The 26,113-nt window shown below is 35.7% G+C and overlaps 3 protein-coding genes and 2 long non-coding RNA genes across 19 annotated transcripts in view; 3 read left to right on the forward strand and 2 right to left on the reverse strand.

Annotated features, from left to right (window-relative positions):
- Positions 1-14,825, reverse strand: part of LOC124221997 (interference hedgehog) — a 29,716-nt gene extending 14,891 nt beyond the window's left edge. For 3 of the 10 annotated variants that reach the window (XM_069137255.1, XM_069137254.1, XM_069137257.1), the window contains exons 1-6: positions 13,482-14,431; positions 12,288-12,694; positions 11,522-11,964; positions 10,899-11,202; positions 10,713-10,818; positions 10,159-10,355 (exon numbers count right to left, since the gene is read on the reverse strand). In XM_069137255.1, the coding sequence (XP_068993356.1) occupies positions 10,159-10,355; positions 10,713-10,818; positions 10,899-11,202; positions 11,522-11,964; positions 12,288-12,694; positions 13,482-13,603 (1,579 nt within the window). In that variant the 5' untranslated portion in view covers positions 13,604-14,431. The other 7 variants (XM_069137259.1, XM_046632512.2, XM_069137260.1 and 4 more) reach the window with 7 other exon arrangements.
- LOC124222000 (uncharacterized) lies at positions 13,178-16,274 on the forward strand. Its single transcript, XR_006883914.2, has 2 exons — positions 13,178-14,369; positions 14,859-16,274. It is a non-coding gene; the product is annotated as an uncharacterized lncRNA (long non-coding RNA).
- On the reverse strand, positions 16,045-20,662 carry LOC124221995 (zinc finger FYVE domain-containing protein 1). 5 transcript variants are annotated; one of them, XM_069137265.1, is made up of 8 exons: positions 20,549-20,618; positions 20,018-20,094; positions 19,020-19,502; positions 18,604-18,789; positions 18,080-18,452; positions 17,609-17,870; positions 17,081-17,528; positions 16,045-16,367 (listed from the first exon to the last, which is right to left on the reverse strand). In XM_069137265.1, the coding sequence occupies exons 1-8, from the start codon at positions 20,554-20,556 to the stop codon at positions 16,144-16,146; spliced, it is 2,061 nt and encodes a 686-aa protein (XP_068993366.1). In that variant the 5' UTR covers positions 20,557-20,618; the 3' UTR covers positions 16,045-16,143. The 5 variants fall into 5 exon arrangements, with proteins under 5 accessions (XP_068993366.1, XP_068993365.1, XP_046488462.1 ...); XM_069137264.1 differs by having other exon boundaries at positions 18,523-18,789; positions 20,549-20,615; XM_046632506.2 differs by lacking the exon at positions 20,018-20,094 and having other exon boundaries at positions 18,523-18,789; positions 20,549-20,662.
- Positions 17,415-19,125, forward strand: LOC124221999 (uncharacterized). The gene is made up of 2 exons (XR_006883913.2): positions 17,415-17,554; positions 17,644-19,125. It is a non-coding gene; the product is annotated as an uncharacterized lncRNA (long non-coding RNA).
- Positions 20,663-21,468: 806 nt separating the features above from the next.
- Rheb (Ras homolog enriched in brain) lies at positions 21,469-25,659 on the forward strand. Of its 2 annotated transcripts, XM_046632515.2 has the most exons (5): positions 21,471-22,215; positions 22,384-22,455; positions 22,624-22,831; positions 23,781-23,910; positions 24,665-25,659. In XM_046632515.2, the coding sequence occupies exons 1-5, from the start codon at positions 22,167-22,169 to the stop codon at positions 24,752-24,754; spliced, it is 549 nt and encodes a 182-aa protein (XP_046488471.1). In that variant the 5' UTR covers positions 21,471-22,166; the 3' UTR covers positions 24,755-25,659. The 2 variants fall into 2 exon arrangements, with proteins under 2 accessions (XP_046488472.1, XP_046488471.1); XM_046632516.2 differs by lacking the exon at positions 22,384-22,455 and having other exon boundaries at positions 21,469-22,215.
- Positions 25,660-26,113: the final 454 nt, after the last annotated feature.

Consider the following 26,113-nt stretch of genomic DNA (forward strand, 5'->3'; position numbering starts at 1 on the left):
GCGTTCACGCACTTTGCGTTCTTGCATGATTTTTATTTTCTGCACTCGTTTATCTATTTTTTTATTTTCATATTCAAATTATCTGTTACACGAGAAGCTTTTGATGCCAGTATCATTTAATTCTTCATCACGTAAACACCTACTGTATTACAGGAAATTCGTAGTACGTGTAATTATGAGTTTTCTAATTTTCACTGTCTTTTTGTTTTCGTACCTATTCCTGTATATTAATTTCTTGTAACCTTGCTCAGATTGCCATGAGGTTACCTGTATACCAGGAACAACTTTTACCAAGAACATGTGCCACCGATATTATGAATTTAAAACATGATTGAAGCTGGAATACAATTGTATGTGTTATATAGACCCGAAAATAAATATTCGCCCGTTTTTCATGATGTGGTTTTCCTGAGACATTTTTTGCATGGCTAAGAACTGGTTCGCTTTATGAAGAATCTTTGGAAAATTGGCATAACCAGTAACAATCAGTCAAAATCAACATGTTGCTTCGTAAATAAAAAGGATAAACATTTTGTTTCGGTACTACCAATTATTCGGGCAACTATCACAAGTTATGATTTGATACTTATCAATATATGTACTTCAGCCTGACTTTCTGTTGGCAAGTAGCTTTGTTCGGTTTACCAACAACTTTTTGATAAACTACAAGCAGATGAAAGTTGCAAACACGGAGTAAAGGTACATATTTGCTACCCTATTGCGATGGATATTTGAAGCAGCAGGGTTGGTCATATGCTAATAACTTTTTTATTGGAAATTATTAGCGTTTTTCAAATTTAATCGTAAATTCGGTATCAAATCGGATAACAATAACCCTATGTATTAGCGCAAAAAAAAAAAAAAAAAAAAATTACTAACTTCTAGTAACTTATGCAGGGTACTCTGGGCGAGTTGCCTAATATGTCGAGAATGGAAGGAGCTTGACGCGATTCACGCACAAAATTCATAGTACGTGAAGTTAATCGTGCAGAGGGTTATTGATTAAGGGATGGATTTCGTAGCTTCTCTGATTGACTGAAGGGACGAACTTTGCATTAACGAATTGTAAGCTCTTCCCGTATTTGACACACGAGGGGACTCGTCCTGTATACTTACAATTTGAAACTTATAGATGCGGATTTGAATTATATTCAAGTAATATTGCAAATAGTGACAGACTTATTCATATAAATATAGACAACAAAAACGGAGAAGCTTATAAGAACCTGAAGACTGCATGTTTGGAATCTCGGAAAGAGTATGAAACTGATTGAAAATAAAAATGTGCGAATACGTATTTATAACATAAATTATACTGACAATTTTGTATGCATTTCAGTAATTGATAAATCCTTACAGGATTTCATCGCGTAAATTCCACTATTTGCGGTTATCTCCTTGTAGATCCCCACGGAACTTTAACCAGAATTCGTAAACAAAATATCATTACCCATGTATCAGCAAACATTTAGGAGGTGCCGTAGTCGATTTCGACGTTGACCTATTGTATATCACCAAATATCGAAGTCCCTATATCTCAAACGCGAAAAAGGGCTTAACAGCCCCACTTTATACACAATTCTGAACAAAAAGACTTCAATCTGTCTTCATTTTACACAGAATTAAAGAAATGACACCGCTTCTATGAAATCGCAATGGTATAATCGTAGAATTAATGCAATTTCTTGACTTCTGCGTCAAACGAAAATGCATCGAATTGGTTTTGTTCAGAATTGTGTATAGAATACTGGGCTGTTAAGCCCTTATTCGCGTTTGAGATACCTGAACTTCGATATTTGGAGATGTACAAGACAACGTCGAAATCGCTTATGGGCACCCCCTCAGGTTTTACGAAGAAAACTGTTTAAAGCCTACAAATAAACTATCGTCCATAAAGATATAATTTCTTTCCAAACATGTAAAACTTATACACAAATTTACGAGGAGATCCAAAATCCAAACTACTTACGCAGCTGAGCACACTATACTAGTGGAGAAGCGTGAAAATTTAGTTTCAATTACTCACCCTCGTAGTTTACTGAAGTAAACCGATTTTTGTGTACATGTATGAGAAATCTGCAAGCCGCAGAGATTCACCGTTCACACCTGAAGTTTCTTGACACTCAAAGTAATGGAGTTTACAACCGCATCACTCCATTTCTTAATCTATCTACAACAAGTATACATCACTCGGACGAGAATACACAAAATTTGAGTCCGAACCGAACGTGTACCGCAGATGCTTGGCGTCCACTAACAGCGGCCTATGGAATGCAACCAAACGGGATTTAACTTTGGGCGACATCTGATGGCAACAGCCTCAACCGCCTCGACCTCGTCAGAGAAAAGCCCGAACAGGGGAACCGGAGGGAGGTAGGAGGAAGTTTGCCGCGTTTTTGCCCCAGCGAGACCTGTGGTGGAAAGAATACCCAGGTGTGGTGCCACTGCATACACCGCCGATCCGGCCAATGAGCGGTCGAGCAGTTAGGCAAGAATGGAGCCGCGGTTTTTGAATATATTAACATCGATTCTTTAATATCTGCATTTAATTGAGCTTCATATTAAAAATAGAATTGCGTATATGTAAAAAGATTATTTCGTAAAGATGACATACTGTGTAAATGATCATTTTTATATATATATCCAACATGGCGGCGGCGAGTAAATCTTGAACTACAGGCGGACGATAGCTGGTTGCAAAAAAGTCACGACTCTGGCCAAATTTCTCAAAATTATATACGGACACATGACCAGAATAAATTTCTAGGTTTAAACCCGATTTTATGTAATAGTGTCAGCTGTTATATACGGCACAAAGTATAATTAGTACGAATATCTACAATATATATCAAGTACGCGGGGTATGTCTCTATTATGTTAAAACGTATGTAACTTATACCTATATGTGTTTACATATGTATACACTATACAAGTAATAAAGAACAGTCCAATGTACAATATGTATTATAATTTATATCATATATATGTAATAGGGTTTCAAATACATAATAATAAATTTATCATTTCTTTTCGTTACACGTATATGTGTGTATATATTTTACATATATACTGTACACGCGTGTATGTTTATACATACAGATATAGGTACGTATGTAAATATATCAGTAGATGCACATATGCATACCTATATTTATTGTAAAATAAGTCTGTCGTATATATAAAGCTTAAAAATATTATACTTAATTGCAAGCAAGGCCAAGAAACTTAACAAACATTTTACAGTGATTCATTAATATTACTCATTGATAATAATGACCATTGAATAATAGTCAATATAATATAATGTAATGTAATATAATGTAATATAATATAATATAATATAATATAATATAATATAATGTAATATATTACGCCAACAAAATTTTTATATCATACTATCAATTACATGTATATTTCATCGAAGAAATGAAAGGTTTAAACTGTTTGGCACGTCGCACAACGGAAAAAAATCAAATGTTACGTTAACATGTATTTTTTGATTGTCCTCGGTTAGTGTTTGAATTCTTGATAAATCATCATCAGCCACTTTTATCGCACGTGCCGAAAATTACTATACTTTCCTTTAAAATTCGATAAATAATTTTTTTTTCATTCTCTTCCTCTAATATATCATTTCCATCGTTCTTTCGTTCACCAAATTTTTTCTGTTTTCTTCTCCTTAGGTTAAACAACAAATTTTTCATAAACAAAAACTTAACAGACACAATTGTACGTTAATACCAGAGAACTTGGTAACTATATACTTACATACCTTATGCGATTTATTACAGAGACTAGCATTAATTGTAAGTACCTAAATGACTAATAGAGTAATATACATCGTCAGCATACATGTAAATACATCAGAAGCAAACAGGATATCAAAGTTTGTCGATATTAAACCTTCACTATAGCAGGATCGATCCGTTAACAATGTGTGTGTATACAGTAAAATTCTTTGATATTAACGTTGAAAACAATTTGTACATGGAAAAACCGTACATGTTATCCGACAATAATAATAATAATAGTGATGATGATGATGATGATGATGATGATGATGATGATGATGATGATGGTGGTGGTGGTGGTGGCGGTGGCGGTGGCGGTGGTGGTGGCGGCGGCGGCGGCCGCGGCGGTGATGATGATGGTGGTGATATTGAGGAAACCGGCTGATTAAAGAGTATTTCTTCCGATATCAGGTGTTACTGGTATATTGCTTTACATGTTATGTTACGTTGCTAACCATTTATCTTAAGCTAACTTAATGACCAGCTACCTCTATTGTGATGATGAATGGATTCAAATGCCCCGCCCCCCTTTCCCATCCCTGCCTGACCAGTTACTTTAGAATAAGCTACATGGAAGAACAGACCTTCAGTCGTAGCAAACGGAAGCTAGCCTTAACAGTTTAATAAATTTATAAATTATTACTTTAGTTACATCACTATACAATAGTCTAGGGTACATTGTTCTTTTATCCCGACTGAAGCATGTAAATGGGAAAGTAATGCCAATAGATATCAAAGGTAACACATACATACATAATGTGACACCAAGATTGATAACCTCATATGATGTTTCACAGTTGTTTTATGATATCTATCATTGAATGCTCGTAAAACATGTTTCACAATAGTTTTATTATTGCTGTTTTCTTGTTACTATTATCATTGCTATTAGAACGATTATATTGCTTTGAAGATAACAGTGGAAGAGATATCATTTCGTTCACTTTGATATCCATAGCTATTATCTTCTCAATGCACTTAGTCTTGATGCCCCTATACATATAGTAGACTAGCTACGATCACATAAAAAAGATTTGGCAGCACGGCCCGTCAAGGCTTTATCAATTTATAATTCCATTGCTGTATCAAATCATAAACAATTAATAAAATAAAAATCTAATCCAATTATTTGGTAGATAGTTACAGAATAACAAATAATGTAAACATTAACTGGATTATGTAATTCCACTCTGAGTACCTCGGAGTGCTCGAGATTCTTACTGCGCAAACTTTGCTATTTGAAAATACCTGCACAGAGGAAATCGAACTAACAATTGACAATTACCGAACTCGCCTATGGTAAGGAGGTAGAAAAGCTTCAACTCCAAGATTTGAAAAATGCTGACCAATGACAAAATTTATAACCAATGGTTTTTATATTGATTTATTATTGAATAAATAAAACTATGACTTCTACTTGCATGAATTTGCTAAATAATTATTTAAGGTCATTGAGGGAAGCTAAAAATCATCCAAATTTTTAGCTAACATCCTGTAACTATCCATATATAAATATACTTGTACACATGTGTACATTACCACCATGCAAATATAAACAGCATTGTTCGAGTTGTGTCACGGCACGTGTCGAATATTGAACATGGTATTAAATTTGCTAGATAATAATCTTTTAGAACTTCAAACTAATGAACCATGAAGTAGCGAATTATTAGGAAGAGCTTTTATCACTCGGGCAGAGCCCTGTAAAAATATACCTTCTCTCTATATAGATTTTACTACGCATAACTTTAGTCAGGGACTTTTTTCCATGCCTGGATCCAATTCAAAGCTTTCACTTCTCAGCTCATTGCCGTTTGAAATCACTCACACAAGTATCAAGTTCGTTAATCATAGAAGTCGAATACTTTTATACTGTTTAATCACGGTTGTAATACCGGAAAAAGCAGAGTTTAGCTTCAATTTCTTGACAGTTGAAAAAAAAATAGCTGTTCATTAATATAATTTTCTATGAATGCAGCAATCCAAAAAGAACTCAAATAATACGAAATTTCATTTCTACACTAAAAAGCTTTTTGTGCAGGTACTGGACAAAATAGTTCATCGACATTCTGGCTCACCATCATCTTCTCCTCTTTAAACTGCAGAAATGGCAGAATTCACAGAAAATACCTTGTTCGGAAATACACATCCGTCAAAGTTACACATACGAATTGACTACTAGTGAACTTATTTATTTGTATTTACCAGAACAACTCCTTTAAACTAATCTCAATCGTTTCATAAAACCAAACAAGTTAAACTATTGTGCGATTAAGCTTCTGTATTTTTCGGTCGAGGCACATTTGAATTTACTTATTGCCTATTCTGCTGACGATGAGCGTAGTAGATGAAAATACTTTGTAATTGGCGCAGGTCAGGAATTAGTCCTAAGATGCGTCGTATGGTTTATTTATATACAGCACAGCTTAAAATCATCTCAGTATAGCCGCGGGAAGAGTAGAAATCGCGAAAAATTATGGATTTTTCTGGATTACTAGTCTATGGTAGCATGCATGTTGCAAATTCAAATTTTCGTCGAATTATAACTTGCAACGTACATACCGCATGATATATTTCGACTATGTTATTAAACCAACCGACAGCGAAAATAAAACCGATTTCGTAACATAAGTCCAACGCAAAAACCAACTGTACCCACAATTTTGAACATGATGTATAGATGAAAACGTGCATTCTTTCAACTCGGTGTTTTTTTTTTTTTTTTTTTTTTTTCTGTATAAGGATGGGAAAACCGTTTTTTCTCTATATTACTAGTTTTTCGCTTCTAGAATGAAAACTAATGAAGATAGTTGTAGAGAAGAGTTATAGAGAATTAAAATGAGCTTTAGATCGACGCTATGCGGTCTGTTTCAGCCATGAAAAATATCCCAAAATTCCAAAAAGTAGGACGTTTTTTCAATCGGATTTTTATAGTAGATTATATGTACTACAAATCGTCCGTTCATACCATGGCGTTATTTTGCGTTGAAATGGGTGAAAAATGCATCCAAACGTCGGGCTAAGCGTCTGCGTGCGCGAAAAAGCCGATTGAAGGTGCTAGTGTATTAGCAGCAGGCTGTGCGCTTCCATTACTACATACTAATTTGTACTTAAAAAAAAAAAAAAAAAAAACTCAAGAGTTAGAAACATGCACGTTTTTATGTGTAAACCATATTTCAAATCGTCTTGCAGTTGGTTTTCAGGTGAGATTTAAGTTACGAAAAAATCTGTATCGGCTGGTCTATATATATATTTTTAAATATATTACCAATTTGTCTATCGAATAATATAAACAATTGTATCTCTATACATATCTACAGAAAAAAAATGTATCATAGAATTTCTCTATTATAATTAATTAGACTTTCTAGGAGTTTAATATGGAGTTTTGTTTTCGATGATGTTAAAAATTTTGTTGTTCCAAGTTTACATACGAAAATGTTTTGTATTTGCTAACGATTGAATTATTATTTAATAATATGTGTACTTAAGATTTAATTTTAATCATTATTCTATTATTGCTTGAAGTTTAGTGCTATTGGGTTGATTTTGGCATTAGGCGAGCTGCGAAATCCGAGCATACAGGTTTACTTTGAAAAGCACTGCCATATTCATCAATCAATGGATCGAAACTGTATAACTCAAATGAATACGTACAAGGGGATTCAGTATCATATACTGGAAAAATTTTCTCTTTGTCATCTCAACACTGTTAACAATTTAATACCCCCTCCAAATATTCATCTACTTCTGCACACCCAAGTGAAGTCGATTTTGACCACTTTCAGTTTAGGGGGTTCGAAACAAGGTTGACAGTGCTGTCGTCTAACATACGACCATTGAACAACACACTCCGAATCGACTCGATGCGGCGCTGCCATTGGTTAGAAACTGCTAAAACCAACCTTACTTTCGACCTGCTAAATTGGCGGGGCAGAGGGGGGGATTAGAATCAACTTTACTCGGGTGTTTAAACTTGTAAGTATTGTACATAAACTAGAATTATTCTGATACATGGATGAAGTGATCAAATTTAAGTATTTCAGTAAACTACTAATATTATCGTTCATTATCAGAGTATCAATATAATTCCTTCATTTAACATGCAACAGAAGAAGGTTTGTCTGCTTCTCCAAAAATGCAAGACCACTCCGAAATTATTAATCGGGCGTTGTTCCTTAATTCGCGAGAAAAGGTTTGTCGAAGCCGTCCTAACTTGTGTGTATATTGGATATGTATTAATGATTAGAATAACCAAAAGAAATGTGAAATTTTTACCCACTTGTGCAGTAGTACTTTTTTTTTCCTCTATTCATAATTTATAAGTGTACAAAGTAATTTAGTACTTATGAATTAGGCATTTCATACTAAAGCGACCTACTACCGATCCTCACCCACTGTAACTTTTTTTTAGTATTAGCAGAGTAAAAATTTTTAATTACCTGTTCGGAAGCCACTCACATAAATAAGTCGAAATTATTCAATTTCACTAACAACTCGTAGTTAAAATTCTATTTGTTCCACGGAAAACTTGTAATAATTTATAGGTTCCACCAAGTAAAGTCATTGATTAGTGAAACAGCTTTTAGGGAAAATATTCGCAAATCAGGACTTGGTCGCCGTTATCCTTTGTTCATCTTCTTTTCAATTTATATTACAAATCCTTTATAAAAATGGAAAGTTTTACGGATTACACAAGAGCGGAGGTAAATCTACTTTGGATGCTACAATTGACCAAGTGTTGAGGAAATGCGAAATACCCTTGTACACTTGACATACTGAAAAAAAGAGGTCAGTCATATACCGGGAGTTTAACGTATGAACTATATTCACTGGCAGATAGATTACTACATGTAAGATATCACTTCGGTTACCTCACTGCGGTTAGAATTGTTAACTTTCTTGGAATCTTCCCATTATAAATAACAATAAAATGTCCAGTAAATCAATTTTTTCTGTATCAACATATTAATCATATATCTATCATCTTTTGGTGTACCAGATTGCTTAAGTCTTTCGATAATCTCGAACACTGATTCAATGTGTGATCAGATTTCAATAAGGTTACTTGTACAGAACAAATGACAATCAATGGAATAATTGATCAGCTCTACAGCTGTCTTGTATATAAAGTTTCAGGAAGTACACACATAATATAACACGAATGCAGAACGTTTGGTTTCAACCGAGCATTAGTGTGATATATGACTCACGCCTCATTTGCAAAATGTTCAGTTTACGATTATATTGCACATTTTCAGTGTATTCATTCAATGTCAGTATTTAAACTAGAGCTATTCTAACTTTTGGTGAGGCATAAAAATTTTTTTTAACTCAACAACCAATTTATCGTAGCATTTCCAAAAATCAATAACAAATAGCAATGTAAATATTCCAATTTTCGACTGATTTTGGAGAAAAATGGAATACAGAAAATTATTCAGTAATATTTCTTCTCTGTCACTTCATGTCACAGAGACATTTGTTTCACTGTAATGAATTTTAGTACAACACAGATTTTTAACCACCAGTTTGCACTAAAAAAATTTTTAAAAATGATTTGGTAGCAAGTACCTACGTAATAACCTTAACATCAGTTTAATGGTGAAAAAAAAAAAAAAATCTGGAATATTCAAATTGCTTTTCAATTACCCTTACAATAGACTAATTGGAAGTAAAAATTCCAAATGGTAAGTGTCCGTGGTAGATCGATTTGGTACAGAACACCCACGTAGGCGTTTACGACTAGTGCGGCTGATCCAGGAAGACTCGCTTGTGATAACTTTGAATTAAGTCCAGCAAGTATAATTGTTTGGCATCGCACTGACTCAACACTCCAAAACTTATCCACATTATTTGGCCAATGGTTAATGACAGACTTTGAAAATTTATGGGTTGAACGTTCCACGTGGATGGTCTTGTTTGTATGCAAGAAAACGTAGTAGATAAGAATACTCTATCTCTCTTCGAATACCAAGACATGTCAATTTGAAAAACTTGTTAGACACCATAGCGACACACTGAACAATCACTCATCCATTGCACCATTAACGATTCTATAATAAATACGAAATGAAATAGTACGGAACACTCTTTAAAAGAATGTGAGAAAAAAGCAGTTGAATTTTGTTTAAACCCTAAGAAACTGATAGTTATTGTGATCAACGACCGCTACAGAATAAGTGACATTCATTGTCATTACGCTGTCAGCCTCGAAGCATTGACAATGCTTAGTCACCATGCGCAGTGTATTGCAATACTCTTTGCAGTATTCAGTACTAACCCCTAACTTGTTTGAGGTATCGGGTTCCGTCGCCCCATTCTCGCCAGCGCCTACGCTTCTTTTCAGAATTATTGGAAAACTCACTTGGATTAGAGTGCCTTTTCACTTTCGAAGTTTCATGCATTTTCATCGACCCAGGTGGATCACTGTGCGTCTGCAATCTTCCTTGAATAAGAGGTGTACTAACTCCTGCCAAGTTTAAAAGCGCATCAGCACCCTCTGCTATTTTTCGTTGCTCGTCAAAATCTGTGCCAGCCACATCTGAGCCCCCGCACCTCTTACTGTAAAGGAAATTTTATTATACCAAGTTTTAACAGTGTACCGCATGGGTGGCCACATGTGACGCATCTGGCTTTGGTATCTCCAAGTGGTTTGTACCTTCACTAGAATGCCTTATTTGAACTATCATTGTTCCTTGACTAAAAGATATATCACAAGATCCGCCTCGATTTGTTCTTACGTACCTTCGGAAACTGATTAAGAAATGAAGAAACTAAGTCTATTGGATGTGAAAAGAGATGGCTCTGAGCCGCAAATGTTTGATGTTCCTGCTACATGGTATTTAAAATAGATTCGTTATTCACTCATTACAGAGTTTAACCTAACTTCTCCAGATTATAGTACGTATATTACTTTACCTTTCTAATTTGATTGATGTAATACAGCTATAAGTGTGGTCTTCGCTCGAGCTCCTAGTAATTATTGGTACTAGTTTATCTGTTTCTACCAATTTTCTTTTACGGTCTGAAAATTCACAAACCACCTATTACAAAATACTGTTAATAATAATTATACTATCTCCAATATCCTAGCAAATTTCGTACCTTTGTTATGACTTAAGATAATCGGTCCATGCTTGAAGGATAACATAGCAGCTGCTGCAGCATCTACATCGCTGTCGATCTCAGCCTCCGGACTATCCCCTATATTACTAGAAGCAAGACGTTTTGACAAGTATGGGAATAAAACTGGATCCGGCAGACGTGCACTAGCATTTTTTCTAGGAATTTTTTCAGGTGAAGAGAGGTTCTGAGCAGTTAATGGAGGAAAAGGCGCTCTGGATAATGCTTGTATCAGATTTGGACGATACTGTGCATCAACCATCCACAACGATCCTTTTCCCAAGTTCTGGAATAAGAAAATGTATGAAAAATGCTGAATGATTTGAATCGGTAATATTTACGTAACAAGCATAGAAAAAAATGGTGTACAATTCTATGTGAATATACAAAGAACACAAACTAAAGAAAAAATTCTGCATCAATTTAAAGCACACATTTCTCTGACAAATAAAGAAGAACGTTCAACGTGCATCAATTATCTCTAAACATATTGATCTATATTTCAAGTAGGACTACAATATGGAAATCATTATTGACATTGAAATGAAAAAGAAGCATATCCTTGTGACGTTTAGTTGATTCAAATTTTTTCTGTTGAAACTTACCGGCGCTTTCTCTACTTTGCGAAAACATTTGTTCAGGCTCAAATTGTGCCTAACAGAGTTCTTCCAGCCTGTAGGTGCGTTTCTGAAGTATGGAAAGTGATCCAAGATCCATGCATAAACTTCTTTGACAGGTAGTGCTTTGACAGGACTGTCTTCAATCGCCATGAATATTAAACAGGAAAAAGAATATGGCGGTTTACTGTTCCTGTGCAAATGAGGATCGTAAGGTATGTGAGTTGGATGTTTGTTACGATTCGACACTGGCAAATTGTTGTTACTCAAAGATATCTTTGCCTGATTATTTTGTACCGAATTGTAGTGGTTTTTTACCGACTCCTGATAAATCTGCACTGATTTCTGGTAACTTTTGCTTGTATTTTGGCAATTTTGCCCCTGAATCAGCATTAAATTTGTATTATGTATTTTTGTGTTACCCTCGACAGCTGTAAAAATAGAAACAATTTTTGATAATCATCTTTTCCATTATGCCAAATGATAATAAGAATGTTTTCCCCAAAAAGCTGGAGAATGAAGTGCTAGCCACATTAACTTTGCCCGATGCTGATATATAAGACTGTTAAATAAAAGGTGAACTTAAGGTTCAGGCTATACTGTATATTTTTCTCTCAAGTATGAGACTATGAATTAAAAAATCTCCGTATCGGACATTGTACACTCTCTTTGGTTTTCGAAGCAATTTTTGCAATTCTAATGTGTAGTATATCTTATAGTTCTGTGATTCTTCCAACAACTAATAAGCGTTTACCTGGAGAGTAGCCATCATCTAAACTTGAAATGGAATTTGTGTTTTCTGATAAGTCAGCAGTGTCATCGCAAACATTATTGTTCAAATTTATTGTCGTTTGCAAGTCTTTTGCAGGTCTAGAAATTTCTAAGCCTTTTAATAAATTCTGTTGATGCAGCCAGCTGAGAGAGGTCAAATCATCGTCCGAATGATTGGTCTTTTCTACAGATTTATCAATTATGCCGACTTCCTCATGGATCCCGTCAACCAAATTTGATTCACTAAATACGCTAGCGTTGTCTCCCTCTTTCAAAACGTAAGCTGCATCTCCGCAACTAAATACTCGAGTAATCGGTAGGCCAACCGTGCCTTCGACATCGCCAGCATCTGGTTTATCTGGAGCCATTATACCTCCGTAATTTCGGTCACTGCAATGAAAAAATCGTCATTGAATATGACTTGTATTTCTTAAAATTAATTTCAAGTGAGGTTAACAATACAAATTCACCATTGAAAAGTGCCTTGGATAATCTGTTCAAATAATGAAATTTTGTGGAACTCTTGAGAAATCGCAGTACAAAGAATCTATTGCTTTATAATTTGGGAATTTGTTTTGAAAAATATCTTGTGATATTGTAACCATGTCTCGGCGTTACATATGTATGTTGCGATGTTGATATTTCAACTTTAATACTCACATTACACGCAAGTAAATTCAACAGCATATCCGAAAATTTACACTGCTTGGATGCCGAAGCATGATTATTTAAGATCCGAAGCACAAAGTTTGCATGTAGCAAACTGAACTATTTCGGAAAGTGAAACGCTATTCGTCGGGGAAAAAAAGATTACTTCCAAATTCAAATAATGCCTTCGTCTAAATGGCTGTAATCACCAATGGGGGGGTATCACGTGCCACTTGCTCCAGTCTCGATGGGACGCAGGAATAAAACGCAGAGTGAAAAAGCATCGTTGAAAAAATCTGTTCTCGCCTATGAAATATCCGGGCTTAAATTAACGCGCCTAACCTCGGTCTCGAATCCAGAGTACCTGCATCGTCATTTGTTTATTCACTAATGAGCGACAAAATGGCGTCAGCTTGTACGAGAGCGGTTAAAAAAAGCTATGCACTCCTCGCTTAACTAGCAATTATTAAAATTGGTTCACTTTGGCTTGGATACAAATTGATCATTAATGAAGAACCCACTCCCGTACCTCTTCAAATCTGTGTGGTAACTGCGTCGGTGAAACTTAAATGCATTGAAAAATGGCGTCAGATAGTTCCAGCCTTCGTTATACCTGTGTTGTGCGGAACAGCTCTTCACTTTTTGCAACATGTCAATAGGAAAAATAATGCGCCGAGAGTTTTTATAGTTGGAGCCGGTTGTCTACTAAAAGCATAGCCTCAACCAAACCATATCTTCTTGTTTATATGAATAGTCATGAATCGACGTGTGTATGCATACACGCGATACGATCATTACCATGTGTATTTATATCGTGATCACTGTTTCACGAATAGCTTGAAAATGTTTTGCGCAAGTTACGTCGGTAATATGTACGTATTAACCAATCAAATAGGATGGAAAATCCTTGCAGTGTATTTATATTTAAATTCAGTTTCGTGTTATTAGCAAGCCAGGACTCGTGACGGGGAAGTTTCAGGCTACTGAATGCAATTACTTGTTGAATTCAAATATGGAGTTGTAGATTGATTACGAAACTCAAGCATGCATGAAAATGGCCACGGCATCACTTGCAAATGGCATCAAAATGGTGTAAAATTCGAAAATAAATCAAATTTCTTCTCAACTGTTGGATCTAGTAATAAAAATTTGCACACTCAATCATAAAAGAAATTTACTTTTCGGAAATCCATATTTCATACTATGTTTCCAGTAGCGTTATCCGCAAAATGCTACAGTGTGGCGAAATAGTAAGACGTACTAGGATGCATTTCAAGCCATACGGCTTAATATGTATTTGCGAAACAAAGATCGAAATAGCATTCAATTTGTGTTTCGGAATAGTTTCTCTGCAGAATCTCAAATGGCACGCATGAACTAATATTTTGCGTCTTTGGAATTTATTTGCTCAGAGCTGGTACGTTTATTTATTTCATAAGAAGAAGAATTAGACGTAAATATCTTCAAATATAATTACAACTACTGGGTCACTTACATATTCGAGAAGATAAACGGTGTCCTTAACAACTTTTCTAAAGACGGGCATCGCAGCACACTACACAACACCCAGCTGATCACGGCACCATGTTGTGACGACAAAATATGGCTGCGGTGACGTCATAACCTAACTTTCCTTTATGGATCGAGTTTGGCTTGTATGCACGAACGCGGTATACGTGACAGAGATTTGAGCTTCAATAAACCAGCAATATTCGCTTACAATTTCAACGTATGATGACACTCAACCGTATTATACATTTGTTATTCTAACATTGAATATTTACATTCAACGAGTACGTATTTCGTCAGAACTACGTGCGCACGCGCTATCTGTTGCTATCTGTTCTGTTTTGGTTGTTTTGTGCTTCGATCACGTGGCAATGACTCCGTTTCCATCTGTCGCTAGATCCAGGGAATTATATGCTGGAGCATGTTGGTCTTATCGGAGCACACGTAACGCACCCTTGGTGGTCGACGGGCCGTTTAGAGATGTAGACAATTAGCGGACAGAAGAACGATCAATGTTGACCTTTTTTTAATCCCCTTTCTTCACTTCATAGTTCAATGAAATGCAATGTTGTAATTCAATAGTTCCCATAGTCAGACTGTCGAATATTTGAATAATTATAGTGTATTCCACATTACACTATATGTATTAACGGTGTCTCATTTTATCTTGTATTCAGGGCTATTTTGAAAGATCTCTATTGAATTCATTTTAAATCCCATAATGACCTAGTTCAAGGTAATTAACAAATTCCTTTGATATAGATAATGCCACAGGCCATCAATTATGTCATTAGTCTGCCACCTATTCTACCTTAATTTATAATGATATTCAAAGAGTACACATACTTATATTAAAAACTCAATAGGTTGATGCCAATCAGCCTGTTATATTCATCATTCAAAATTTATTTCGTTTCCAGGAATCATGCTTGAAAAAGGAAAATAAAATCGGAATACACAAATACGATAGAATAATAATATTGGAATAGGTACTGTCACAGTCTTATGTCAAAATTAACGATATTGCAATGACTTTCACACTAAAACGGAATTGGAACAATATGACGATTGTTAAAGTTACAGGTTATTTTTAAAAATGTGTATAAGAACATGAAAATATATTCACTGCTGTGGTATTTTTCTAAATTTTTCCTCATGTAAGCATCCTTTCACCTAACATTACTGTTCGATACAGACTACAATAACCTTCAGCTAGCGTGCAGTGTTATGGAACAAAGGACTCGGGTTCAAATCACTAGCGAATCAAGGAAGACCTGAGCAACAGCCTGCAAAATATATACGACATGGCAGGTTGTTCAGATGCTGAATCGGCAAGGTGAATTTTGAACTCAGTCTGGCTGCACCTGGGCTAGGTTTGCTGCAGTTTTTCTTTCCCCCCAGTGTTAAAAGAAGACGTTAATATAGGCAATAGCAATAACAATTGCTAATAATTTTAAAGAAATGTAACGCAGGATGCTTTGGGGAGAAATTTGAATCTTTTCATTGCAAATAAAAAAAACATTTGCAATGTCTCAATAACTGTCACTTATCAATGGTTATTTTTAGAAATTCAGACCATCTAATTTCTTTGATGGTCTTTACTCGACATCGGGATAACAATTATTTACATTTATATAACTCTTAACAGCTCGCCATCGAGTTATTAAAATAACAGTCATTTTTCAATCGATCTTGATGCACAGATCACACACACGAACAGATTTATCCCAACCACGTCGAGTAACTGGCTTTCGATGAGTAGAACAATCTTGACAAACCCCGCGGCCACAATCCCTGCAGTGATGTAAAGGCACTGTGTCTGAAAAATTTACCGCACAGACACAGCAGTTTGTTACTTCCGAGTCAGGTACCCAGTAGCTTGGCCTCACTGTATCCTTGATCAGTGCTGAATAAACGAGAATATTTTGTTGTCACACAAGATGTTCATTGGTTGTCATTATAAACTTTATAAATGCAACATTGTATTCGTAACATTCAGGATACTGCATTTGAAGTCGAGTAATCATATTCTTTCGATATCACTAACATCGGATGAAATTTTTCTGTATGATAGGTTGTCTAACGTCAATGGCATATTTCATTCTCTGATATTTCCTAGTTTTCTCAGCACTAATATTGCTTTCTTCCAGGGTACATTTCAACTACCTTTACCGAATATACTCACTTTTCTCGTATGCAAATTCATTGAATTATACGCATAATATCTTCGATCTAAGTCAAAATAGTAGTGACTTTACGAATTTCATTCAAGTTTACCTAATCACGGTTACTTAACATTTTAATGAAGATTCGTCATTCCTACTGGAAGAAAATAGATGATGATATATGTATTTACGTGAAAGAAAGTCACCCCTAGCCATTCATTCAATTCAGCAGGTGTCTTGAACAGTGAAATTTAATCAAGAGGAAATCGAGAAAATTCTAGAACTGCCCGAATTTTCTGGAATTTCCCTGATTTTTCCGGGCTGTATCTAAATCCAACGCTAGATGCCTCGTATGATAGACACGTCTATCCATAATCAAATAAATACCCAATGGCAGGTAACAAAATATGTTACTGAGAAATCAGAATGAACGGATGAAGGATAAAGTACTTACACTTTGAGTAACTCAAGACAGTTCCAACCACGTTCAATGTCGAAACGACATGCTCGGTAACTTTCCTTGCGCTAACATCTTCGGAACTTTCAGTCAAATCTTCATTCGAATTATCGTCCTTGTCGAAACATATATCACAAACTCTAACTGGCGTGTACCAATTTCTCAGTGGCACTGGTTTTGTTTTTGATGAGCAGGTGGCACAAAACCCTTCACCACAAGCTCGGCAATGGTGCTTTGTATCTGTTGGGCCAAATAGAGCTTTGCACTTATGACAGTGTTTAATTTCGTTGTTGGCCCGCCAGTATGTAGGAGCAACTTGATCGGCAACCCAGGATGTCAATAGTTTTGTCGGTTGAATTGATGCATTGGTTACAGCTTCAGTTATATACGAAACACCGTCAATAACTCTTTGAGCAGTATTCTGAGATGCCAGTGAAGCATTAGCCTGAAATGAAATGGACGGAGGGTAAGGTATGTTTCTTAACGAATATCAGTGATTAAGAACAACTTTTCCAAATGACATACCGTAGTCCAAACATGTGTTATTTCTGTTCTAACAGCTGCATCCTCAGGATTTTTATTTCCGTACCAAAACTGTCGACTTCTATATATCTCACCACAGTGTGGACATTCTATCACGTATCCAGACCACGCATACTTGGCGAATCCATACCAGCTTGCATCACTCTGGGTTAGCGTACGACTAGTGACAACGACTTCACTTCCGTTGCCATGACACTTTTTACAAATGTAGACCAAGTTTTCATACTGATGCTGGTAACGACATCTGCAATACATTATATTGTTAATTATTTTGCATATTCAGAATTCATTTGCAATCAGGTCAAAATTAATCAGTATTCATTGTTGTTTTTTGTTCCATTTTGAAGAGTCCAGCATTCAAAAATATTAGCTAGTACTTCTATAGGAACCTATCTAAATTGAGATTATTCATTATGAATTTGATATGATCAGTAATAACGGAAGTATTTCAACCTGGAATCACTAGCATGGGGTTTGCCTTCACGCAGGTGTCCCATACTGTTGATGCATCTACAATCACAGCTCAAGCACTTGACAGTGCAAGTAAAGTACTGGTCAGGAAATAGGATGTTTGACAAGTTTTCAATTTCACCAGAAAATTTATCATTGAGTATTTTAAGAGTGCCATAGACCAGGTGAGGCCTCCTAGCAGAACGAACAGTCGTATTATCCAGCTCATTTTTAATGGCCCTCCTCAAGGGTTGATAATCTGTTGGCGGATTTGGCGTTTCGACACCAACATACTTTATTGAGCTAAACGCTTCGATTTCCAACCGCATCTGATCAAAACGTGCTCTTAAAATATCCTCTGCACTTTCTGTTGCATCTGTAATATTTAAGAAGTTATGTTTGCAAATTGGTTTACTTCTTGCTTTATGACTAATGGTTTTACTTACTACTAGACAATGTTCTGGTATGCCGAGTCTCATGAAACACTATGATACTTGGCCCAAGTGCACTCAAAGAGCCGTTCATACCTTCTCTTTGCCCAACAGCTTGTAGTGCATTTTGAAAATGGTGACTGTAAGCTCGTGATGCAGCTCCAATAAATGTAAATAAGTCTCGGTTAAGTCTCTCAGAGCGAGTTCTATAAACTACAATGTCAGACACCGCCAGAACTTTGAGCAAAAGTCTCATTCGTTGATTTTCATGAGCTGTTATTCCTGAAAATGTAGTGAAAGCAAATTATTCTATAATGTTGTACTAAAAACAAGACAAGTATTAGGCCATCATCTTCTACAACGGAAATACATCAATATATTATATTATTGATCGGAGATTAAGTGAAGTAATGTGCATTGAGTGCTTCAAAACTTCCCCTGTGCTGTATAATTGAATCAGAATAATTATAAACTCTTCCTGAATCATTAATGAGATTTACTGATAAGTCTACCTAGCAGTCCTTCGGTATCCAAGCAAATTACTTTTAATGTGGGATCAAATGCTGCCCAGACCCCGAGTGTACAAGAGCTTTGCTCGTTTGAAGTTCGAAATACTTCTTGACCACCAAAAAATACTTGGTTCAACGTGTGGCTCTTTCCATCCCCTGTGTTGCCAAATATGGATACAACTTTTAACTTTACATTTTTACCGCCACATTTTAAATTCTCAATAAATTGTTCAGTGCTTGAAACTTTGAGATGCTCTCTTCCATCAATTAGTAAAAAGCTGTGTGATTCATTTAATGGTTGCACTGGAGATTTTTTATGAATTGTCGAATCATGCCATGGTGTACTTCCTCCACTAGGTTTCTGGTTATCACGATCATTGGATGGAAGGCTATCCAAACTTTCCATTATTGCTGAACTGGTAGGCTTAATTTTGCAGCTTTGTCGCATCAGATCTTCCACATTATGACAACCCAAGGTGGTCATATCTAAGGTAAGAGGATAAATACGAAACAAATAAAATATGTTCAAGTATAAAATCTATGACCATCGGAAAGGAGTCAAAATTCTCGATAGATACCATATACTTTTTATACATATCAGTATATTCTACTTGATGAAGTGGGAGATCTTACATTATTGCAATAGTGTCCAATTATTCTAATTTTAATAACTATCCAATATGACGTAGAGATGGTAATTGATGAATAATACATATTGACGGTGCTGTTTGCACACTTTTACGCTTAAGCAATGACTCTTGGCGATTGAAAACTTGTGCTCAACCCATACCATCGATGCATACACGACTTCATGTATATACCACACAACGTCTTCAAGAGATAGGTTCCCTTTCATTTGGTATTAGTATACCCTTGTACCACACTTGTCCATGCCATTGTACAATATTTATAATATATAATTATTTACACAGATATGTTAGATAGTTATCAATAATATGTCTTTAGCAAAAGCAAATACGCATCAAGTATACTTCCCTCACCAACTGGAACACAGTCACACAATCGTGTTGATAAGCACAGCACAAACAATTTGTCAAGTTTTTTTCTCAAGGTGATCCTATTAGTGTATACAGAGAATATGTGAAACAAAATTTTGAAATAATCATCGACTTCTTAACTGACCACTACTTTTTTAAATTTGTAAATATCCGATCCTATTCTTTCGTTTAAGAGTTACCCGTCATAGTTCGGAAACAATTATTACACTACTAAAGAAGGGCGCTAACCGTCATAGAAACATTACAAAAGCGAAATTAAATTGCCGAAACTTTGCTAATGTTTTGATCACAGTGTATTCGAGGATGACATGTCAGATGAGTGCTTAATTTATTGCAGTTAGTCACGGGCACCGAACTGTGTGTGTAAATACGTGGTGAAGTTCTCATAGGACTAGAACGGCATGCAAATCATCAGTTCAAATAACGAACTTCAGATTAAAATTGATAGGTATAAGTATCCTGATAATATGAATTAAAACAATCGTATTTAAATTAGCAAACAGCCGCAAGTACTTGAACATTTCTAGTAGAAAGGAGACGGATGAACTGTCGGCGGGATAAGCGAAGTGCGTATGTATGTACAGCAGCAGTCATGGATCTGATACCCCTGGAACAGGCAACCGAAATTGCACCATCAACCTAGCACGCTATTTCCCACCTATGTCTCGATCAGCCCCTTGACACACGTTGCTAAAAGTGGTTCGCAAAATGTCCCTCGATTCTGCCGACAATCTCCACCACTAGTGGCGCTAGTAGTTGTCTGACAATCTTGTGCGTGGTCAGCGAGGGCAGCGAGCGTGTCAGAAGTCTACTAGCGCCACGTAGAGGAACTAAAAAACGGGGACAAAACGCGTACAATTTTTTGGTATACGAGCAGTGGTGAGTGTCAGGGGCAGCTCCCTGCAACTCCGTGTTTCAGAAAACGAGTCTATGTTGTCACCGTTGTCACACTCGGTAGAGAGCGTTAGTACAGTTGCGCGGTTTGCGCGATTACCTTTACGGCCTTTACGGCGTGCAACCCGTACAACTGCACTGCTAGCGCCCTCAATAAGAACTAAAATCATGTGACATACTAGCTTACTCTTTTTACTTTTTCACTCGATCTAGTTGCAGGGGGCTGGTCAGGGGGCTGGTCTCGATCATCATGGGCATCAGAATACCGCAATAGCATTTAGTAGTTTGCTGCCTAGTCATTGGCCAATAGGAATACCAATAAAATGGGTAATTCGCATTCAGGGTGCTCCAGGTAGCGCCTCCCTGCTTTATCAGCGTATTCCTATTGGATAAAACAAAAAACCGCGACAGGAAAATAATTCGGCAGGATTTTGCTGCCCGTGAAAATCCAGCCTAAATTGACGGGTAACTTCGGATGCCTATCCCAAGGGGGACAGATATCGTGACCGTGAGGGTCACAGTAATATTCGTTATTGTCTTCCTTTTCCGGATACTTTGTTTTCGGTCCGAAACGAAGTGCAAGTTCCATCCTATACGAATTATGTAACAATGACTCCTAATCTCTGACGTCGGCTGCATCGCAAGTCATTTGTCACATAATTCTCATAGAATTGAGATTGCATTTTGTTTCGGACTGAAAACAAGTTAGGCGAAAGCCCAAGACATTTAGGAACATTACTTTACAATACGTAATTACGAGGTAGTAAACACAAGGGCAATATCCAAACTCATTCGGGTTCAGTGACGATTCGGTGTACATCCGAAAACACCCGTTTTTACTTGTTGCGATAAAAAAGGACACGAATGCAATTCACGTGCAGTCTACGGACGGTACGACAGATTCTCGAAACACAGCCCACGAATACTGCCATGATGAAATCCCAGTAGTCATTCTGAACATATCTTCAACACGCATCTCACAATCATATTCACTTGTGTTAAACGTGTGGTCCTTACTTTAAGTAGAATGCGTTAATCTCTTCAGTTAATCTTAGTTAATCTTTAAAGACGGAGTTTGTACGGTTCACCACACTCGGTTCATATTGGGATTCTTGCAAATTGAATTTCGCTTCTTGTAGCGTTTGTTAATTATTAAAGTCAAGTACTAGGTTGTCGAAATTTATTCATGAAAGTTTAACCTGTTATGGACCATTGTCAGTTTATAAATTCATGAAGAATGCCATCAAAACAGAGAAAAATAGCCATTATGGGCTATAGATCAGTAGGTGAGTCAAAAATTTTTACATTTTCAATTCATGATCTCATATATTTGATATTCATTCTTGTTAACCAAATAAATACTTAATTTATCTCCACACTCATGCAAGAATATCGCGCGCGTGTTTACTCTCACTTAACTTCTCGGTATTGACTGTACTTCGTCAATTTTTAAGGAAAATCATCCCTCAGCATACAATTCGTCGAAGGGCTATTCGTCGATTCGTACGATCCAACAATTGAAAATAGTAAGAATTCTCAAATGAGTCATTACATAGCTTAATCTTTTATATCGTAAGTTTTACAAGTATGATATTATTCTTAGTATTAATATTGACCTCATTACTACTTTCTAAGACTAAGAATTTCATTGAAATCACTTCGCAACCTTTACATCTACAATGCAAATATTTTAGCATTTACCAAGAGCACTCGTGTCAATAGTCAAGAATATGAAGTGAAATTGGTGGATACAGCTGGTCAAGATGAATATAGCATATTTCCTACCCAGTATTCTATGGACATACATGGATATGTATTGGTCTACAGCATAACTAGTGCAAAAAGTTTCGAAGTTGTACAAATAATCTACGACAAGCTATTGGACATCACAGGCAAAGTGCAGTATGTAACTTTATACCGCAATGTTGTTGATGATTTCGTGACCATGGTTATATAGAATTTATTTATACCGCATCGATATTCTTCTTTCATCACCTGAAAACCTGAATCATTATCTTTTCTGTAATGCAATATTTTACATTCCTCGATCAATTTCATCGGTTTTTAGTAGATGGATGAATATTATGGATATCCTCAAATTCATCTTACATCTCTATTACTCGTCAATGCTTCCTTTGTGATTAATGAAAATTTTTGGAGTTTACTCCTTGAGAAACGATTCGAGTTATAAGGCCCGGTACGGAAATTTTATGAGGAGTAAAATCAAGTCTTACACGAAAACTTGAGGTGTTACATAGACAGAGACAAGCATATATATCTGTGGGATTGAACGTGCAAAAGAATGAGATGGAATACATTATACAGCGTATCCTATACTCGGGGTCTCCTCTTTGTGCGATGCTTCGTAGTCTCACTGTATAGTTCACTACCTCTGGTCTGAGAGTTGAATGTGTGCGTATGTTTGTACGTGTGTGTTATGTGCCTGCGTATTACGAAGTTCTGCCGCAACTTGTATACTGCTGCCGAGTACAGGGTATGCATGCTTTAGAATAAATACATATAGTAGCATTTATTGTATCGATACAACGTACACAAACAGCAACCTAACCATCAACTTTTAATGTTTTGATTTTAAAGTTTTTTTTTACTTCTATGCATTGATACGTGTATTTTTATGTACTAAGCCTTTATTGAAGTAATGTAAATAATCCGAATGATTACAGATATATGTTTGTTTCTCTTATCATTTTGGAAGATGCGTTCATTTACCTTCTTTTTCTATTCGATATATATCATAATTATCGTTTCTAAGGAATAAACTCCAGTCGTGCGTCGGAGTTGACACACACACTTTTTTTTTTCCAAATACAAATGAATTATCATGTTGCAGCGTGCCGATCGTTTTGGTTGGTAATAAAACTGATTTACACATGGACCGAATGATATCAACGGAGCAGGGGAAGCGTTTAGCAGAGACATGGCATGCCGCCTTTTTAGAGACAAGTGCGAAACAGAATGAGGTAGCTCGATATCCATTAATTTCTTAGCTAATAAATGTAGGGCATAAACGACGCTCAGGGAGGTTCACTTCTTTGCCACTTCGGAAAACAAAAGGGATTAGTTTTGGACACAGTCGGTCTTTCCCGCCAGCCATGCTGCACAGTTTCTCACAGACCCTATAAACTGACGCTTTTGCTCATGTTTGTGTTGATTATTCATAAATGATGTAATCAAAATAATGCAAATTTTTCGTATAACCTCCTGAATATCTTCTCTATAGTTTCAGCAGTTCTTTGTTCAACCTTCTGTTTGATTAATTATTTTCAATGAAAAACGCAATATATCGTTGGATATTCCAAGAAAGCCGATGAATAAAAATTGACTTTATTCGTTTTATTATGAGTAAATGGGGCACACGAAAATTTGCAAATAATTCAAGTGTATCTCTACGGTCATGGAGAGAGTGTTGAAAATTAAAATAAATAATTTAACCCCATTTTCATGAAACTAGTGAATTTCCTTAATATTTGTTCTCGCCAAATTTTAAGAAAATGTTGGCAACATGGTATTAAAATTTATAAATTTCTACCCACTGTAGTAATTTATTCCAGAATTTGAATTTTTAAATGTTGCAAATTCTGTTGATATCGTATTTTATATCCCTGAGACTCACATTGCATTAGATATTTTTCTAATTGATGTCACAGCTGAATAATCATATGGAAAGTACATATTGCTTTAATATGAAATGTTATTTTGTTTGGAATGTTTCAGTCTGTTGCAGATATTTTTCATACATTATTGGTTGAGATCGAGAAAGCTGACGGCAATGTACAAGAAAAGTCTAATTGTATTATCTCCTGAATTTTGTAGCTAAAATATTTGCCCGCCGTTACCTTATTTCGATCCCTTTTTTTATTCGAGCACTTCTTTATCCATTTATAATCCAACAAGCTTTTTATCTTGTCAGTAACTCTGATAACTAGGAATAATAATGATCTATTTGATTAAGCATTGTAATTATTTTCTATACTGTAAGAAAGCAAAATAAAACGATCTTCTCTTGAGCCATATATGGCAGTATTAGATATTGATGTGCTCTTTGTTAAGCTGACGTAACATAACCCGCGGTATAAAATAACTTGTGTTTCACAATACACTAGTAAGGCTAAATGTATGCAATTAATATTGTTGAAAAATTTACCATCGCAGATTTGAAGACATGTTTTGACTGTCAAAGACAGGGGGAACATTTTGTCATGCCGAATATGCGTGTTCCTAGTGACACGCACTGGTAACTATGTACTAATTATGATCATCGGACTTCTATAAGCTTTTTTTTTATTTATTTATTTTTTTGTAAGTAAATCCGTCAGGTATATGTTCTTTACGTCCTGCATTTGGAAATTGATTATTCATTGAAAACTTAGTTCCAGTTTAGGAAAAGTTTTTTTGGACAGGCACACACATGTTCTGCACATTTATAAAACACTGTAATATCCAGTTTTGAAATACGTTGTTATTATGGCGATTGATACACCACAAAAAGGATATCGGAAACTTATTGCTGTTACTGAAATTTCCAGAGGAATAACCTCGAGCCACGCACTCCACTCAAAGTTAAAACTAATTCTTACATTGTCAGGTCCGTTATTTTCTACATGGTGTTGCCGAACATGACAAGGAAAATGTAAAAATTAATATATTTTGATCTAGCATATTGTGAATTATGTAATGAAGTACAATAAAGTAATATTATTTGAAAAGAATTCATGACGATTGTACAATGTATTATTTTCATCTGATCAATGACATTTTGTATGAGTTGCAGATTGAGCAGAAAATAGCTCATAATTTTCCGATACACATGCACAATCAAGTTCTGACAACGCATGTTTTAAGCAAATGAAACAAGCATAATTATGCATGAATAATATATTACTTAAAATCAACGTATACTTATGCACCAACTCAGTGGGGAGGAGAGTCAGATTTTATGAAATTATTAATAAAGACGCTCGTATCATAATGAACATGAAAGATACAATTTATTGATAATTTGCGGGATATATAAGTTTACATAGAAAGGACACTTTTCACAAAATGCGACTGCCAATATTAGCAGGATAAACATATATCCATAAAACAGCTTATATAACATCATATAATCAATCTTATTGTTGACTTAAAATCCTTAAAAAGCACATTTTGTGGCCTTTCAAT

The sequence above is a fragment of the Neodiprion pinetum genome, chromosome 6 (assembly GCF_021155775.2).
Source record: "Neodiprion pinetum isolate iyNeoPine1 chromosome 6, iyNeoPine1.2, whole genome shotgun sequence".
In the NCBI taxonomy this organism is placed as follows: Eukaryota; Metazoa; Arthropoda; class Insecta; order Hymenoptera; family Diprionidae; genus Neodiprion; species Neodiprion pinetum.